This window comes from Haliotis rubra, unplaced genomic scaffold (assembly GCF_003918875.1).
Source record: "Haliotis rubra isolate DU_JTF1 unplaced genomic scaffold, ASM391887v1 Scf60, whole genome shotgun sequence".
In the NCBI taxonomy this organism is placed as follows: domain Eukaryota; kingdom Metazoa; phylum Mollusca; class Gastropoda; order Lepetellida; family Haliotidae; genus Haliotis; species Haliotis rubra.
This window is the reverse complement of record NW_025767302.1, coordinates 1,728,483-1,748,441: the sequence shown is the minus strand read 5'-3', so window position 1 is coordinate 1,748,441 and position 19,959 is coordinate 1,728,483. Positions and strand designations below refer to the sequence as shown.

Genomic DNA, 19,959 nt, shown 5'->3' with positions numbered 1-19,959 from the left:
ATATTTGTATCGAACTAACTTATTTGCATGCCTCGTGAAATCGTCACCCTAGTCACCTGAATAGTTGTTAGCTAATTTAAGGTTAGATGAGGAGTATTTACAAGGTGCTAGGTTTGAATTAAATAGTTCATTTTAACTTCTTTGAGAGGCATTTAGAAGTTGGAGCAGTAAGGAAGGATAATAGTATATGGATGAACAACTTCTTTATTGCTGTGAGAGCGACGTTTCGGTCTTGCTTGATAACAGTGTTAGAACCTACACTGAAATGTCTCTCTCACAGCAATAAAGAAGTTGTTCATCCGTATATTGTTATCCTTCCTTAAATAGTTCATGAAGAAAAACATTCTGATTAGACAAAAATAAGACGATGCTAAAGAAGGTTGCATTATTTTTCATGCACCATCCAATTCAGTCGATTACTGTGAAGAAGTTCTACATATATCTAAAGTATCAATAGTGTTAGTGAGTGAGTGAGTGAATATGCTTTTACTCCGCTTTTAGAAATATTCCAGCAATATCACTGCAGGGGACACAAGAAATGGGTTTCTCACACAGTACCCATGTTGGGAATCGAACCCAGGCCTTTGGCGTGACAAGTGAACGCTTTAACCACTAGACTACCCCACCGCCCCTGAGGTATGTTAAAGAAGAATATTTCCAACCTGGACTACATCACTTGGAGTAGTTGTGTCCAGATCAGCAATGTGTCATTGTTGTCTCTAGTTGGTTGGTGTTACTAGTTAGTGTCACACATCCATTCACATCATTTTTACAGCCCTTTTTGACTAAATGGAATGTGTTTCTGGATAGTTTAGACTGTGTTTTCTTGTGACATCATATATTTACACTCTGCAGGCAGTGACTTGGCAGCAACCCCTATGTACAACACCAGTGTTCTGCAGGATATGATGTATGACACAAACACAGAGTGTTTGCGACACGCCCAGGACAACACATTCGGCATAAGGGAGGGTATCATGCTGCTCAAAGTATGGCTGAGACAGAGGGAACTGGACAAGGTGTGTGCAGCAACTTCGCTCATTTTTAACTGTTGCTATAGTGTTATGAGTACCTTCATCTCAGACCGCCTCAGAGGTGTAGTGGTTAGAGCGTCTGCCCGGAGAGCGGAAGGTCGCAGGTTCGATCCCCGACCGCGTCATACCAAAAGACGTTAAAATATGGTACTTGTTGGTCCCTGCCTTGCGCTCGGCATTAATGGGTACAACAAGGACTGGTCGGCTTGGAGTCAGTATAATGTGTCTGAGTGGGGTATTCATGCTTCACTGTGGCGTGGTATCTCAGTGGGCTAGCACTATAAAACCAGCTTAAGTCTGGGCTAGTACAAGCAGCCGCACATGCACATACACACGCATGCACGTTGTCATATGAGCGAAATATTCTCAAGCACGACGTTAAACCCAATTTCACCTCACCTCACCTTCATCTCAAATGCCTTGAAATGCTGAAGCAGATTTGGGCCTAGAGAAGGTTACCAGCATCCTATATTATTGATCACTGCTTGCCCATGGTAACGGGCTACTGTGATGAGGAATATTATCGACTGTGGTTTCTGCAAAAGACGTTCACTCATTCACTTCACTGCATTTGAGTGAGTATGGTTTTACACCACTTTTAGCAATATTCCAGCAATATCACGGCGGGGGACACCAGAAATGGGCTTCGCACATCTACCCATGTGGGGAATCGAACAGGGTCTTTGTCGTGACACGCCAACGCTTTACCCATTCGCTACCACACCACCCCCACTGCATGTAGTGGCCATATTGGGTTTGTGGGCAGGAATAGTCCTTGATCACCTGAGTGACAGGTTAACAATCATGACATGATAGCATTGGAAAAATGTTCTGCTGCAACAATATGTAACAGGCCTCATTACATAAGTCAGTGCATACAGACGTCTAGAATTTGTCGCTGAACCTCCTCCTTTCACAAATCAGGCATCATGTTGGAACCAGTAGAAACCATACTTGACAAATGCCAAGAATCACACTAATGTTGTCAAATTGGTACAGCAAGCGTTTTAGAAATTGTCACACTTCTGTCCAGTGTTTGTCCAAATCACACTTCCTGTATCTCTCTGGCCATTGCAGGACTTATGCATGTGATATTTCACGGTCACGTAACACTGTTGATCAAGGTTCCCTGACCAAGTTTAACCTAATTTGTCAGGTCAAATGTAGCTGACCCAAATTGTTGATTACTTTGTTTCCAGGGCTATGGATGTTTTAGCGGTTTCATCATGGCGATGTACGTGGCACACCTCCTGGACTGCCGCAAGTTGCACCGGATGATGAGCAGCTACCAGGTGATGAGGAACACGCTTGTCAGTCTCGGTACGTTACACAGCTGTGTAGTGTTAGAACATCCTCATTAGTCTCGGGGGGCGGTGGGGTAGCCTAGTGGTTAAAGCGTTGGCTCGTCACGCCGAAGACCCGGGTTCGATTCCTCACATGGGCACAATGTGTGAAGCCTATTTTTGGTGTCCCCTGCCTTGATATTGCTGGAATATTGCTAAAAGCGGCGTAAAACTAAACTCAGTCATTAGTCTTGGTACGTTACTACAGCTGTATAGTGTTAGAACATCCTCATTAGTCTCGGTACGTTACACAGCTGCATAGTGTTAGAACATCCTCATTAGTCTCGGTACGTTACACAGCTGCATAGTGTTAGAACATCCTCATTAGTCTCGCTACGTTACACAGCTGTATAGTGTTAGAACATCCTCATTAGTCTCGATACGTTACACAGCTGTATAGTGTTAGAACATCCTCATTAGTCTTTCGCATGCGCTACACAGCCGTATAGTGTTAGAACATCCTCATTAGTCTCTACGCACGCTACACAGCTGTAAAGTGTTAGAACATCCTCATTAGTCTCGGCGATGCGTTACACAGCTGTATGGTGTTAGGAACATCCATTAGTCTTGCACGCTACACAGCTGCATAGTGTTAGAACATCCTCATTAGTCTTCGCACGCTACACAGCTGCATGGTGTTAGAACATCCTCATTAGTCTCGATGCGCTACACGGCTGTATAGTGTTAGAACATCCTCATTAGTCTCAGCACGCTACACAGCTGTATGGTGTTAGAACATCCTCATTAGTCTCGCATGCGTTACACAGCTGTATGGTGTTAGAACATCCTCATTAGTCTCCGGCATGCGTACACAGCTGTATGGTGTTAGAACATCCTCATTAGTCTCGTGCACGGCTACACAGCTGTATAGTGTTAGAACATACTCATTAGTTCGCACGCTACAGCATAGTGTTAGAACATCCTCTTTAGTCTCGATGCGTTACACAGCTGTATGGTGTTAGAACATCCTCATTAGTCTCGGTAATGCTACACAGCTGTATAGTGTTAGAACATCCTCATTAGTCTCCGCATGCGCTACACAGCTGCATAGTGTTAGAACATCCTCATTAGTCTCGATGCGCTACACAGCTGCATAGTGTTAGAACATCCTCATTAGTCTCGGCATTCGTTACACAGCTGCATAGTGTTAGAACATCCTCATTAGTCTCGCACGCTACACAACTGTATGGTGTTAGAACATCCTCTTAGTCTCGCACGCTACACAGCTGTATGGTGTTAGGAACATCCTCTTAGTCTCGTAATAACGTTACACAGCTGTATGGTGTTAGAACATCCTCTTAGTCTCGCATGCGTTACACAGCTGAATGGTGTTAACAACATCCTCATTAGTCTCGGCATGCGTTACACAGCTGTATAGTGTTAGAACATCCTCATTAGTCTCCGATGCGCTACACAGCTGTACAGTGTTAGAACATCCTCATTAGTCTCCGATGCGTTACACAGCTGTATAGTGTTAGAACATCCTCATTAGTCTGATGCGTTACACACCAACTGTATGGTGTTAGAACATCCTCTTAGTCTCCGTGCGCTTACACGGCTGTATGGTGTTAGAACATCCTCATTAGTCTGCCGATGCGTTACACAGCGCTGTATAGTGTTAGAACATCCTCATTAGTCTCGTACGTTACACAGCTGTATAGTGTTAGAACATCCTCATTAGTCTCGCGTTGCGCTATTACACAGCCGCATAGTGTTAGAACATCCTCATTAGTCTCGGTAATGCGTTACGGCTGTATAGTGTTAGAACATCCTCATTGGTCGATGCGTTTACACAGCTGTATGGTGTTAGAACATCCTCATTAGTCTCGCGACGCGTTACACAGCTGTATAGTGTTAGAACATCCTCATTAGTCTCGGTACGTTACACAGCTGTACAGTGTTAGAACATCCTCATTAGTCTCGGTACGTTACACAGCTGTATGGTGTTAGAACATCCTCATTAGTCTCGGTTTACTTTACACAGCTGTATGGTGTTAGAACATCCTCTTAGTCTCGGTACGTTACACAGCTGTATGGTGTTAGAACATCCTCATTAGTCTCGGTACGTTACACAGCTGTATAGTGTTAGAACATCCTCATTAGTCTCGGTACGTTACACAGCTGCATAGTGTTAGAACATCCTCATTAGTCTCGGTACGTTACACAGCTGCATAGTGTTAGAACATCCTCATTAGTCTCGGTACGTTACACAGCTGCATAGTGTTAGAACATCCTCATTAGTCTCGGTACGTTACACAACTGTATGGTGTTAGAACATCCTCTTAGTCTCGGTACGTTACACAGCTGTATGGTGTTAGAACATCCTCTTAGTCTCCGATGCGTTACACAGCTGTATGGTGTTAGGAACATCCTCTTTAGTCTTCGATGCTGTTACAGCTGAATGGTGTTAGAACATCCTCATTAGTCTCGATGCGTTACACAGCTGTATAGTGTTAGAACATCCTCATTAGTCTGCCGATGCGTTACACAGCTGTACAGTGTTAGAACATCCTCATTGGTCGCCGTGCGTTACACAGCTGTATGAGTGTTAGAACATCCTCATTAGTCCGATCGTTGCACACAACTGTATGGTGTTAGAACATCCTCTTAGTCTCGATGCGTTACACAGCTGTATGGTGTTAGAACATCCTCATTAGTCTCGATGCGTTACAGCTGTATAGTGTTAGAACATCCTCATTAGTCTCGCACGATGCGTTACACAGCTGTATAGTGTTAGAACATCCTCATTGGTCTCCGATGCGTTACACAGCTGCATAGTGTTAGAACATCCTCATTAGTCTGCACGTTACACAGCTGTATAGTGTTAGAACATCCTCATTAGTCGATGCGTTACACAGCTGTATAGTGTTAGAACATCCTCATTGAGTCTCCGATGCGTTACACAGCTGTATAGTGTTAGAACATCCTCATTAGTCTCGGTACGTTACACAGCTGTACAGTGTTAGAACATCCTCATTAGTCTCGGTACGTTACACAGCTGTATGGTGTTAGAACATCCTCATTAGTCTCGTTACTTTACACAGCTGTATGGTGTTAGAACATCCTCTTAGTCTCACCGATGCGTTACACAGCTGTATGGTGTTAGAACATCCTCATTAGTCTCGATGCGTTACACAGCTGTATAGTGTTAGAACATCCTCATTTAGTCTCGCACGCGTTACACAGCTGTATAGTGTTTGAACATCCTCATTAGTCTCGGTATGCGTTACACAGCTGTATAGTGTTAGAACATCCTCTTAGTCTCGCGATGCGTTACACAGCTGTATGGTGTTAGAACATCCTCTTAGTCTCGGTACGTTACACAGCTGTATGGTGTTAGAACATCCTCATTAGTCTCGGTACGTTACACAGCTGTATAGTGTTAGAACATCCTCATTAGTCTCGGTACGTTACACAGCTGTATAGTGTTAGAACATCCTCATTAGTCTCGGTACGTTACACAGCTGTATGGTGTTAGAACATCCTCTTAGTCTCGGTACGTTACACAGCTGTATGGTGTTAGAACATCCTCATTAGTCTTGGTACGTTACACAGCTGTATAGTGTTAGAACATCCTCTTAGTCTCGGTACGTTACACAGCTGTATGGTGTTAGAACATCCTCATTAGTCTGCACGTGCGTTACACAGCTGTATAGTGTTAGAACATCCTCATTAGTCTCGCGATGCGTTACACAGCTGTATAGTGTAAGAACATCCCTCATTAGTCCCCGCATGCGTTACACAGCTGTATAGTGTTAGAACATCCTCATTAGTCTTGGTACGTTACACAGCTGTATAGTGTTAGAACATCCTCTTAGTTTCGGTACGTTACACACCTGTATGGTGTTAGAACATCCTCTTAGTCTCGGTACGTTACACAGCTGTATGGTGTTAGAACATCCTCATTAGTCTCGCTACGTTACACAGCTGTATGGTGTTAGAACATCCTCTTAGTCTCGGTACGTTACACAGCTGTATGGTGTTAGAACATCCTCTTAGTCTCGGTACGTTACACAGCTGTATGGTGTTAGAACATCCTCATTAGTCTCGGTACGTTACACAGCTGTATAGTGTTAGAACATCCCTCATTAGTCTCCGCATGCTTACACAGCTGTATAGTGTTAGAACATCCTCATTAGTCTCGGTACGTTACACAGCTGCATAGTGTTAGAACATCCTCTTAGTCTCGGTACGTTACACAGCTGTATGGTGTTAGAACATCCTCATTAGTCTCGGTACGTTACACAGCTGTATAGTGTTAGAACATCCTCATTAGTCTCGGTACATTACACAGCTGTATAGTGTTAGAACATCCTCATTAGTCTCGGTACGTTACACAGCTGTATGGTGTTAGAACATCCTCTTAGTCTCGGTACGTTACACAGCTGTATAGTGTTAGAACATCCTCTTAGTCTTGGTACGTTACACAGATGTATAGTGTTAGAACATCCTCTTAGTCTTGGTATGACCAGTACAACTTACTGTTAGAACACCTTCATCCTCATACTCTAGTCCATGTCAAAACTAACTTTGGATTTTTCATCCATTTTGCATGTTATAACGTTGTTGAATTACATACATTGACACAGACTGAAGGATTGCACCACAGGACCCATGTAGGGAATCGAACCCGGGTCTTCAGCATGGATGCTTTAACTATTAGCTACCCCACCACCCCATATTACATGGGAAGATACAAATTCTCCTTAATTGACCTTGTTTGCTGATGAGCTCTGTACCTTGGTTTCAGCCAGCACAGACTGGGTGATCAGCCCTCTATCTATGTGTAGAGATGACTCAGACCCACAACGTCCATCCCTGCAGACCTTCCAGGAACATAGCGACATCGTCTTTGTGGACCCCAGTGGCTACCTCAACCTCTGCTGCAACCTCACACATGCTGTATACAGAAGGGTGAGCACTGATGATGGTTTAGAGATATTAACATTATTAAGACGAGGGCTAGGGACCAGTGATGTTGATGTCAAATGTGATGTGTGCCCCAACATCTACTGGGGGGCTAGTGACTGGTGAAGTAGGATTTGACTTATGCCACAATATACAGTACAACCACAAATTATTGAGAATTTAAAGATTGTAAAACTTTTTAATTTTTTCACTCATTACTCACGTATTAATGTGAATATTAGCAGAACATAACTCCAGATTCAAAGACAGGTGAACAGTTAGTATTTTGTCAAGTCACCATGGGCAGCAATGCAGGCTTCAATGCAGTGTGGCATACTACTGATCAAAGAAGTTAGAAAGTTGTGGTCCATGCTGTCCCAATATCGGACCACCTCTTCTTTCATTTCAGCAATATTTGTCAGATTTTTCTTATTGACACTTTCCTTCATAAGTCCCCAAACATTTTCTATTGGATTTAGGTCGGGGCTATAGCTTGGCCAATCTAATAATGTCATATATTGGGTCAGAAACCAGGCCTGTGAATGCTTTGAACGATGTTTTGGGTCGTTGTCCTGCTGGCAAATCCAAACATTTCCATAGAGCACGTGAGCAGATGGAAGTAAATGTCCCTCGAGAATATCTGTGTACCGCTCACTGTTCATATTCCCTTTAAATACACAGATATGCCACCCCACACGTTAAATTTCAGACTGTACTTTGGGTTTGTTTGGTCCAGAATTTCAGTGTATTAGGAAACAGCCATACAGAACTTTCATCTGAGAAAATCACATTGTCCCAGTTAAAATTTCTATGCTGTAAGCACCAGTTCAACCTTCGCTCCTTTTGTTCAGGTTTCATGATCGGTGATGGAATTCCTCGACTTTTCTGCCAACCCATTGCATGCAGCTCAGTTCTAATTGTCTCCTTACAGACAGCCACAGTTCCTCTATCAATCATATCCGGCCTTAAGTTTTCTAAACTCCATCGCTTTGTTTTAGAAACACGAATACCAAGCCGCCTCCTGTCACCGACAGATAATTTTCTGGGCCCTACCTCTGCTGAATGCCATATCCATTTGCAATATTTTTCAAAACACGATAAACAGTGGACAAAGGGATGCCTGTTCTACTTGAAATCACTTTAGCTGCTATGATGTCCCTGTTATAATACTCTAAAATCAACTTCCTCTTCTCTAAATCATCCATACTGAGTACCACTGAAAATGTCGTCTGCTAGCAAGTAAACAAAGGGGGATAACTCTTCACAAACTAATGAAAAAGAATTAACGGAGTTGTCTCTCTTGAATGAAACCAAGCACTTGATAGCTGGTCTAGGTTGTTTATACTAGAAATCCAATTAAACATATTCCTAAAATTCTCAATAAATTCTGGTCATACTATATATATACAAGGGCTGGCAACAATATGGGAATATGTGGATAACATTCACACAAGGAACAAAAATACTCCAAAAATATTCCCCGTGGCATCGGGGAAGAATACCAAAATTTGATCTTGAACCTCGTGGGTAGCAACATATTGTTGTAAGTGATTCTGATGTGAGTTACATTCAGGTAATGTATGTGTTGTATGTTCACAGGTGCGGCATGAGGCTGACCTAGCCATCAAGTGTTTAGAGGGCACGGAGGCCAACACCTTTGAGACACTTCTACTCAAACCTGTACCTTTCATTCAGAAATTTGACCTGTGTTTTCAGTAAGTTTACAACACCATCGACACATCTTGTGTATTTCTGTGAACTAGCAATATGAGGTGTACTTCAGCTTTGAGTGTCAAGTGAGCATTGAACTGTCTGGCTTCCCTGTCAACATCTTAGAAAACACTGGACAAATGAAGCCGAAACTTCATAAACTTTCATCTGCTAATAATACCATTCATGTTGGTTCAACAGCTTAAAACTTGATGATGATGATGATGATGATGATGATGATGATTTTAAGGGGTGGGGGGTCATCCATTTTGTTCTAGGGAGGTGGTGTGTGTGTGTGTTTGTCATCAGTTTGTACACATGCACTAGGTGGGGTCAGCAATTTTAATACATAGAAATCTAAAAAGATTATGCTTAAAAATGAAGGGAAGGGATGAGGGGGGGCATAATTTATTTTGTACATGACATCATGCAGGGGGTCACTTACTTTGTGCATAAATTTTAGGGGTAGGGGGATCATTCACATTGTACATGGAGTGCAAGATAGGACTGAATCCTCCTTATATCCTCTTTTCTGTATGTCCTCTGGCATGTTTTTGTGTGACGATATTGCTGAAAACATAGTGACTGAATTGACAGTGATAACTCTACAATATGTAAATTGTTTCAATTGTTCAAGTATCTCGGAGATGGAAGATGTAAGGAGATCAGTGCCCAAACTGCAGCTGGAGGACAGCCTGATGGACCATGGTGGTCATTACGTCCACACATGTGTGCCAGCCCTCTTGAAGCTGATGGAGAAGGCCCTGGGCAACAGGATTCACCTGGTGCAGCCCCAACTCACAGCTTGCCCACAGGTAGGTGCACCTGGTGTCTTCAGTCAATATGTTTATGATTTATATATAACATTTTAAAAACGATTCTTGAAGTGAAGTTAAATTGAGTGTTTGCATAATTTTCTACAGTGGAGCATCACAGAGAAAGCCCCAGGACCAGAGAATGTGGGAAGCTTGATGTTTGGTTTGTTACTGAACCCAGAGACGGCAAACAGCATCATCAACAAAGGGCCACCTGCTCAGGCAGCAGAGGTCAGAGTCCATCCATGTCTATATCTATGATAATGAAAACATACACTCACACATCCATAAACCCCCGGAACTGTACACAGCCAGGTGGCCACATTTGATGACATGGCTGATTACATGTCATTGTACCCCAGCAGCTTGGATCACTGATCACAATATCAATCAGAGGATTGTCTGGTCCAGACTTTGATTATTTACCAGCTGCCTTCATATAGCTTGAATATTATTGCATGCATTGTTCAATATGAAACTAATAAGTTTCTATGGCCTAGTGAAAAATATGTTGAACTACCTACCACTTAATACACAAATCATCTGTGAAAATATAAGAGTAATGGCTGTTTTTTGTTTTGTCAAGATTATATGAACATAAAGTTTAGCATTGGTTGATCTGAGTCTCAGTGACTATATCATTTGTTTCAGGCGCGAGAGTTCCGGGAGCTGTGGGCAGAGAAGTCGGAACTCCGGCGGTTCCAGGACTCCAGTATCTGTGAGGCAGTTGTGTGGATGACATCCTCACTTATCAGCAAGAGAAGACACGTCTGCTCCAAAGTCATCAAACACATCCTCAACAGGTATCTTAGCCTTGTGTGCATTTTAGCCTATTACAGAGATGTATCTAGGATTCCAAACCAAAATCTGTACGTCAGTTATTTATCCAACAAAACATCCTGTAAGAGATCAACGCTCTATTACTTACAGGCTACCTACCATAAAGCTGATATGATGTAGCTGACGCTGGCATTATACAAATACAGGGTTATACATGATGCTCAAATGTGTGTCCAGTACACACAACTATAGAGAATGGATGCAGAAAAAAAATTCACTTCCCACTGTTACTTCACAAGACCCTCATATTGTCTGAAAGGATCCTTAGAATTAATAATTGGGGGCCGTCGGGACGTCCATGTTTGTCAGGTAAAACCCTGTGAATATACCAAAAATGTGAAAAACTGAAATGGATTTGGTGAGGAGACTAGATGTCTTGACTGACTGCAGCAATGATGTGGATATTGTGTATGGGACTGTCTGGTCCAAAGTCAGTTATATATGGGCAGGTACGACAGCTGGAACTTTGATGACTGCTAGAGATAGGGCTTGCTGTCAGTATAGATCATAGAGATTAATAATCATTAACTAAATTATATTGATTATCAATACATATCAGAGAAGTAACTCTGAGCTAAAATGCCAGAAAGTCTGAAACATTTTTCACATCACTGGTATTTTTTCATTGATAACTAAAAAATAGTGTCCTGAACATAATTTAAAAGCAGACCTCAATAAGACCTAACTTTGTGTATTGTGTGAGTAGACTTAAACTATATGTCATCACAAAAGTTAAAATTGTGAAACATTCTTCCCATCAACGATAGATCCAAGTATCAATCTCTTTCTCACCAGCTCTAGCTGCATACAACCACTCCACATCATCACACTGGTGTCATGCATGACATCTGGGGTATCTGTCAACCAATGGCCATACATTCTACTGCATCTGTCATATTCAATGTCATAGCATTTAATATGTAACACTCCTTCTATTCAGACATGCAGATATCCCATCATGCAATGTTCATTTCCTGAGTCACCATCTGGATTCCCTACTGCACCTGCCGAAACCAAAGGGAGACAACTCCGTGTATGGCACAGGCGAGGAAGAACATATGGCCATTGTACAATCATTGGACCAGTTGAGTAAACTCCTCCATCGGCTGGATGGGCTGCCGCTCAGCGTGAAGTCAGTGCAGGGAGTGTCACCGGTCTTCAGGTTTGCAGAGGTGGGTTGGGGTGACAGCAGCAGTCAGGTACAGGACTGGTTTATGCAAGGTTCTATAGTGTCAGCTTCTGTCAGAAAATGTTAGGTTAATTTATGGATAAATTTTGATGAAATTTCTGATGTTTGTGATTTGTTTTGGTTGTACATTCATTTCCTCTGGGGGACGTACCTTTTTGGAAAATGGCAAGGCAAGGGTCAATTATATTTTAATTTCATTAATGAAACATCACATCCTTCCACTTACAATAGGCTACAGGTCCTTAATTTAGGAGTAGATATCAAAGGTATATGCTTATGCATTAATGCATGTAAAGAAAACTTGAAGCTGAATAATATGGCTCTGGTATTTTGCATGTGTTTCAGGTGTTTCCAGCAATGCCTGCAATTCCAGCTAACATTCAGACAACAAATGCATCAACAGGATCCGAGTTTCTCCCGCACCCTGACAAACCTGCCCCTTTCTATGTGCCCACAATGACTGGTGAGTCCTGTTCCTGCTGATGTATGGTACACACCTTGTGATATTCCCATGTCCCATTCCCATTGTACAGTTCTTGCAATGTCTGTAAGGTACAGACATCGTGAAATTTCCACTTTGGCTTCAGTGTTGTGCAGTTCCTGTAATGTTCCAATGTCTGCTTCAGTAATGTGCAAGCTGGAGGGGAGCGGCAAGTGGCCCGACGACCTGGAGGCGATGCGCCGACTGAAGGCAGCCTTCTTCCTCCAGCTGTCACAGGCACTGAAGAGGAAGGATCCTTCATTCTTTGTCAAGGTTGCTCCTGCCCATCTGGATGTTCTGAAGGTCTGTGTGCTTCCATCTTCTTTGAATCAAATCAATGGCAACATCCCAGGATTATGTTTGTCATGCCAACACGTAGGAATAGTTATTATATCAGCTGTTTGTTTTAATTTCCAGGTTTAAGATTTAGTAATTCAATCAACATATTATTCTTATTACCAGCGTGTTTAGTGTTGGTGATAACTCTGACCTTGGGTTTTCTTCCAGGATTGGGTAAAATATGATTGGTTGTTAGAGCTGGTCTGTGACTTGGTTGATTGTGCTTTATTGTACTCAAAACAACATGGATTGTTGTCAGTATTCATCACTGGATTGTCTGGATCAGACTACGTTCAGTACAGGCAGCTGTCGACCCGTGAAGATCCGGGTTAGAATTGATCTTCAGCAACCCATGCTTGTCGTAAGAAGCGACTAATAGGATGAGGTGGTCATTCTGGTTGACTTGGTTGACACATGTCATCGTATCCTAAATGTGTAGATAGATAGATGCTCATGCTGTTGATCACTGGATTATCTGGTCTAGACTTGATTAATTACAGACCCCGCAACTTATTTGGAATATTGCTAAATGCGACGTTAAACAAGAAACAAACCAAACAGGCAACTGTCATACTGTCGTAATATCTGGCATAAAAAAATCAACCAAACTGCTGATTGTGCCCATTATTGATGTCATTGAGTTTCATTATCTAGAACACCACTATTACACCCTGATGGAAATACCAGTTGTCTTCTGATAAGGTGTTCCATTATTTCCATGTGTAGGATCATAAATGAGTCTCTCGATATCCTTGCAGGATGGGTATGTGTTCAGGGTCAAGATAAGGTGTTCCAACATTTCCATGTGTAGGATCATCAATGACTCTCGATATCCTTGCAGGATGGGTATGTGTTCAGGCTGAAGATAAGGTGTTCTAACATTTCCATGTGTAGGATCATCAGTGACTCTCGATATCCTTGCAGGATGGGTATGTGTTCAGGCTGAAGATTGGCAACATGCGTGAGATTACCTTGGCCAAAATGTACACCAGTCCGGAAGGAACAACACAGTCACATGACACCGAAGAATCTCAGAGACTTCAAAGAGAGTACAGTGCCTGCCCCAAACTGACCAGCACACTACATGGGTATGCTCATTTGTCACTCAGTTTCTAGTCACTGTTTTGTATCTTTGCTCTCCAATTGTAATGTTGAATATGTAAACAGGCAGATTTACCCCAGTGTTTATTAGATTTATCACTGGAACTGGGAGCTCATGGTCCAGACTTGAATATCCTTATTACTGTCTTTAATGATGGTGGTGCAAGCAATAAACAAACTTGTCAAGTACTTGTCATGTCGTTTTCATGATGATTAACTCACATATGATTGTTAGGGGACATATTTCTTTTATATATGTCTTAAAACTGCTCCTGAAGTAAGTTTACTTTAAGATTGGTATTGAGTGGAAAACTTAATGATTGTATGTGAATATTCTCTTGTTCAGGATACAACAACAGAACAATACCTTCAGTGGAGCTGTGAGGCTGGTCAAGAGGTGGATCGCCAGCCACATGATGCTGGACTACATTGCAGAGGAGGCAATAGAGCTGGTGGTGGCACACTGCTACATCAGTCCTGCCCCATATACTGCTCCAGGGTAGGTGATGTGCCACATCTTGATCCATGATTTTAAGATATTAAGGTAGAGATTCCACTACCAGTTTTCACAAACACTGTTTGAGGAATATATTATCCACCGCCGTGCGTTTAGCATGAAGCGGGGGATTTAGTATTAGGCTCCGTCCGTCCGTCCGTCCGTACGAATTGGAATATCTTAAGAACGGTTGACTAGATTCTTTTCATATTTGGTATCTAGCTTCATCACAGTATAAGAAAGGCCCAAGTCAGGTTTGGTTAGCTTGACCTTCATTTCAAGGTCACAAGGGGACTTTAACGTTTTACCTGCATGTTAAGCTATCTCAAGAACCGTTCACTGGATTTTCTTTATATTCAACACCAAGCTTTATCTAGGGAAGGCACAGTGCCCAGTCAATTTTGGTGACATTCACTTAATTTTCAAGGTCACAGAGACACTTTGAAGATTTCAGCATATTAACATGCATGTTATGCTTGTCAGCGAGATACCTCCAGAACCATTCCCTGGAGTTTCTTCATATTTGACACCAAGCTTCATCCAGGGAAGGCGCAGGGCCCATTTGATTTTGGTGACCTTCACTTTATTATTAGGGTCACAGAGACATTTTGAAGATTTCAGCATGTTAACCTGAATTGTCAGCAAGATGTTTCAAGAACGGTTCACTGGACTTTCTTCATAGACTTTCAAGACTTCCCTTGAATGTTTTTCAAAAAGCAATTTCTTTAGTACTATTTTTGCATATTTCATACTCTATGACATTCATGTCAAGGTCAAAGTCAGTCTTGAAAATATGTGTTTGTTTGAACAACTAAAGAGCCAGATATCAAGAGAGGTTGACTGGTCACGTTTTTGTTGACATTTACCTTCATCTTAAACTTTCATTACTTTATAAGTTTGATTTGTTAATTTGCGGCGGGGGATTATGTCACCTTAGTGACAATGCTTGTTTAAATTGAGGTTTGAGCTCCGTCCGTCCATCCATCCTTCCTTCCGTCCATCTGTACGAGATGATGGGGACAGATTTTCTCAGAAACCGTTATAGATAGGGAAACCAAATGTGGTATGTGTTTTCAGCACATGAATGCCTTGATGGAGTTCAGAAACTGAAACTGCATTACAATTCGTTACAGAGTTATGGCCCTTGTCATGCGTTTCTTGACTTAGTGCACGGTATCCCCAATGGGGACAGATTTTCTCAAAAACCATTATTGATAGCGAAACCAAATGTGGTATGTGTTTTCAGGACATGAATACCGTGGTGAAGTTAAAAAACTGGAACCAAATAGAAACAGGACACTATATAGCAGGGGATATTGATGACCATGTCTTCTTGTTGAAGTTGAAATTATTGTAATAATATACATTGCTGTTGAAATCATCAGTAACTAGAAATGGTTGTATTACAGTTTTACTAGCATTGATTAGTTTACACTTGCTGTTTACAGATCACCAATGGTTGGTTTCCTCCGTTTCTTGAGTATCATGTCAACGTTTGACTGGAAGACCCTACCACTTATCATCAACCTGAACAAAGAGTTCTCCAGTGAGTTGTTTAACATCCATGGCTAAGTGTTTAACTGTTACATAGCATGCCTTTGCCATTCTCGAAGTTTACAGAAATGGAAAGATAATAACCGGTGTCCTGATTGTGATATAATTTGTTCCATGTGTGATGACTCCCTGTTTTAGAGGAGGACATCTCTGACATTCAAAAGAAGTTTGCTGAGGACAGAAGTAGTCTCCCCTTGATGTGTATTTGTACGCCACAAGACCGATTGATTGGGCACTGGACGAGGGAACGCCCAACAGTGCCGATACTTCAGAGGCTGGTGTTGCTGGCTCAGCAGTCGCTGCAGGTGTTGCAGCAGCAGCTGCAGGACGACTACATCAACGCCGACTTCAAGGTACATTTCTATCACAAAGATGTTAATGATCAATATTTTTGTTGTGTTTACAGCACTCAGCAATATTCCATCTACATGATGACTGCATATAGATAGTTCCTCCTGGACCAGACAGTCCAGTGATGGACAGCATGAGCATTGATGTATTTAACTGAGATGTGATGACTGACTGACTGAGTTTGGTTTTATGCCGCTTTTAGCAATATTCCAGCAACATTACGCGGGCGAACACAAGAAATGGGCTTAACACATTGTACCCATGTGGGGATTCGAACCCGGGTATTTGGCGTGACGAGCGAACGCTTTAACCACTAGGCAACCTCGGGAAGTTGAGTGAAGGTAACATGAGATGTGATGACATGCATCATCCAAGTCGGAGAGCCTGATTGGCTCTTTGTCTCCGATCTTACACGTCAATTGTTGAAGATGATAGTGGTTGTATTCATAGTGGAGTTGTGAGAGGTGAATGAGTTGTTAGCTATGTGTAATCAAAACTCACACCTTGAATGAACACCTCTATTGCCTATTTGTGATTACCGGTAAGTGTTGTTTTTGTTTTCAGACAATCTTCCGACCACCACTAGATGCGTTTGACCTTGTAATCTACCTGAAGACCAAGCATTTACCCAGACAGCACCAGGCAGTGGATATTGCCATGGCAACAAAGATTCCCACAAGAGAGTCTGAGAATACTTGGAAGAGATTGATGCCAGTTGTGGACTACGACCCAGTACAGTTCTACCTGGAGGAACTGAGGGTAAGATTACTACAACCTAGTACAATTCTACCTTTAGGAAAACTGAGAGTAAGATTACTGCAATCCGGTTCAGTTCAACCTGGAGGAACTGAGGGTAAGATTTCTACAATCAAATATGGTTCTACCTGGAGGAACTGAGGGTAAGATTACTGCAACCCAGTACAGTTCTACCTGGAGGAACAGAGAGTAAGATTACTGCAACCCAGTACAGTTCTACCTGGAGGAACTGAGGGTAAGATTACTGCAACCCAGTACAGTTCTACCTGGAGGAACTGAGAGTAAGATTACTGCAATCCAGTACAGTTCTACCTGGAGGAACTGAGGGTAAGATTACTGCAACCCAGTACAGTTCTACCTGGAGGAACTGAGGGTAAGATTACTGCAACCCAGTACAGTTCTACCTGGAGGAACTGAGGGTAAGATTACTGCAACCCAGTACAGTTCTACCTGGAGGAACTGAGAGTAAGATTACTGCAACCCAGTACAGTTCTACCTGGAGGAACTGAGGGTAAGATTACTGCAACCCAGTACAGTTCTACCTGGAGGAACTGAGGGTAAGATTACTGCAACCCAGTACAGTTCTACCTGGAGGAACTGAGAGTAAGATTACTGCAACCCAGTACAGTTCTACCTGGAGGAACTGAGGGTAAGATTACTGCAACCCAGTACAGTTCTACCTGGAGGAACTGAGGGTAAGATTACTGCAATCCAGTACAGTTCTACCTGGAGGAACTGAGGGTAAGATTACTGCAATCCAGTACAGTTCTACCTGGAGGAACTGAGGGTAAGATTACTGCAATCCAGTACAGTTCTACCTGGAGGAACTGAGGGTAAGATTACTGCAATCCAGTACAGTTCTACCTGGAGGAACTGAGGAGTAAGATTACTGCAACCCAGTACAGTTCTACCTGGAGGAACTGAGGGGTAAGATTTCTGCAACCCAGTACAGTTCTACCTGGAGGAACTGAGGTAAGATTACTGCAATCCAGTACAGTTCTACCTGGAGGAACTGAGAGTAAGATTACTGCAACTCCAGTACAGTTCTACCTGGAGGAACTGAGGGTAAGATTACTGCAACCCAGTACAGTTCTACCTGGAGGAACTGAGGGTAAGATTACTGCAATCCAGTACAGTTCTACCTGGAGGAACTGAGGGTAAGATTACTGCAATCCAGTACAGTTCTACCTGGAGGAACTGAGGGTAAGATTACTGCAACCCAGTACAGTTCTACCTGGAGGAACTGAGGGTAAGATTACTGCAATCCAGTACAGTTCTACCTGGAGGAACTGAGGGTAAGATTACTGCAACCCAGTACAGTTCTACCTGGAGGAACTGAGGGTAAGATTACTGCAACCCAGTACAGTTCTACCTGGAGGAACTGAGGGTAAGATTTCTACAACCCAGTACAGTTCTACCTGGAGGAACTGAGGGTAAGATTACTGCAATCCAGTACAGTTCTACCTGGAGGAACTGAGGGTAAGATTACTGCAATCCAGTACAGTTCTACCTGGAGGAACTGAGGGTAAGATTACTGCAATCCAGTACAGTTCTACCTGGAGGAACTGAGGGTAAGATTACTGCAATCCAGTACAGTTCTACCTGGAGGAACTGAGGGTAAGATTACTGCAATCCAGTACAGTTCTACCTGGAGGAACTGAGGGTAAGATTACTGCAATCCAGTACAGTTCTACCTGGAGGAACTGAGGGTAAGATTACTGCAACCCAGTATAGTTCTACCTGGAGGAACTGAGGGTAAGATTACTGCAACCCAGTACCGTTCTACCTGGAGGAACTGAGAGTAAGATTACTGCAATCCAGTACAGTTCTACCTGGAGGAACTGAGAGTAAGATTTCTGCAACCCTGTACAGTTCTACCTGGAGGAACTGAGGGTAAGATTACTATGATTTGTATGGGTCTACCATAAAGGTAAGATTCCATCATGTATGCAGTGGACATGTAGAGAACAATGTAATAGTGGAACTTTCCAGAAACCATTGCAATTTATAAATGCACTCTTCACTTGGTCTGTCCTTAGTATTGGCTACTAAATCTTACTGTGCTTAAAATGTCCTTCATTATTTGACTCTTGAAAATCATTAAAATTTCCAGGAATATACATGTATAAGCATCAGAAAATATACACACCACCATAATTCCTTTATACTGAAACTGAATCAGTGTTAGAAGAATTTTAAACTGTAGGTGTTTGATGCAACTATTTATTATGTTTTGCAGGGGGCCTTTGGTGACCTGGCACTGTTCTTCCATGACAAGTATGGCGGCGCTACTATTGGTGTTGTGTGGAAGCCAAAAGCCAAGGAAACAAGACCTTTTAAGGTTGGCAAATCCCATAAATTATATTATGTCTCATTTACTCAACCTTTGATTGAACACAACAAAAATGTAACAAATAAAAGCTAAATAACAACTGTTGAAAGGCTGTGTACACATCGTCTCTTTTCACTTTATGTATATTTTAACCTCCCAGTCGTCTAAGGGGTCACAGGACGGGTGGGTATCCTAGTGGTTAAGGCGTTTGCCCGTCATGCCAAATACCCTGGTTTGATTCGCCACATGGGTACAATGTGTGAATCCCATTTCTGGTGTCTCCAACCGTGATATTGCTGGAATTTTGCTAAAAGCGGCTTAAAACCATACTCACTAACTCTAAGGGGTCACAGTTCGTAGTGCAGAGTTTGCAAGATATCTTTCACCATGTGTTCACATTTTGGTTTTGCCAAGACGATGTTTCTAGATTAGTCAGCAAGATACATGTGGTTAAAGATTTCACCAAAGTGTTGAATGTGTGAGATCAGCATCTGCACTTTGGGCTTTCCCCCTACAGGAAGCTGAGGTTCCATGATACCTTCCATGTTACCTTCACTCAACTTCCTGAAGTTGCCTAGTGGTTGAAGCGTTCGCTCGTCACGCCAAATACCCTGGTTTGATTCCCCACATAGGTACAATGTGTGAAGCCCATTTCTAGTGTCCCCTGTCATGATATTGCTGGAACATTGCTAAAAGTGGAGTAAAATTAA

General features: G+C 42.4%; 1 protein-coding gene across 1 annotated transcript in view; it reads left to right on the top strand.

Annotated features, from left to right (window-relative positions):
- LOC124255450 (nucleolar protein 6-like) overlaps nt 1–19,959 on the top strand; it is a 40,088-nt gene that overhangs the window by 19,086 nt on the left and 1,043 nt on the right. Inside the window, exons 8-23 of the mRNA XM_046689366.1 lie at nt 856–1,019; nt 2,234–2,354; nt 7,128–7,291; nt 8,885–9,000; nt 9,633–9,810; nt 9,919–10,041; nt 10,462–10,613; nt 11,591–11,822; nt 12,185–12,302; nt 12,466–12,623; nt 13,584–13,747; nt 14,107–14,259; nt 15,705–15,802; nt 15,949–16,163; nt 16,726–16,920; nt 19,157–19,258. Coding sequence (XP_046545322.1) covers nt 856–1,019; nt 2,234–2,354; nt 7,128–7,291; nt 8,885–9,000; nt 9,633–9,810; nt 9,919–10,041; nt 10,462–10,613; nt 11,591–11,822; nt 12,185–12,302; nt 12,466–12,623; nt 13,584–13,747; nt 14,107–14,259; nt 15,705–15,802; nt 15,949–16,163; nt 16,726–16,920; nt 19,157–19,258 — 2,453 coding nt within the window. The remainder of the gene's footprint in view (nt 1–855; nt 1,020–2,233; nt 2,355–7,127; nt 7,292–8,884; nt 9,001–9,632; nt 9,811–9,918; nt 10,042–10,461; nt 10,614–11,590; nt 11,823–12,184; nt 12,303–12,465; nt 12,624–13,583; nt 13,748–14,106; nt 14,260–15,704; nt 15,803–15,948; nt 16,164–16,725; nt 16,921–19,156; nt 19,259–19,959) is intronic.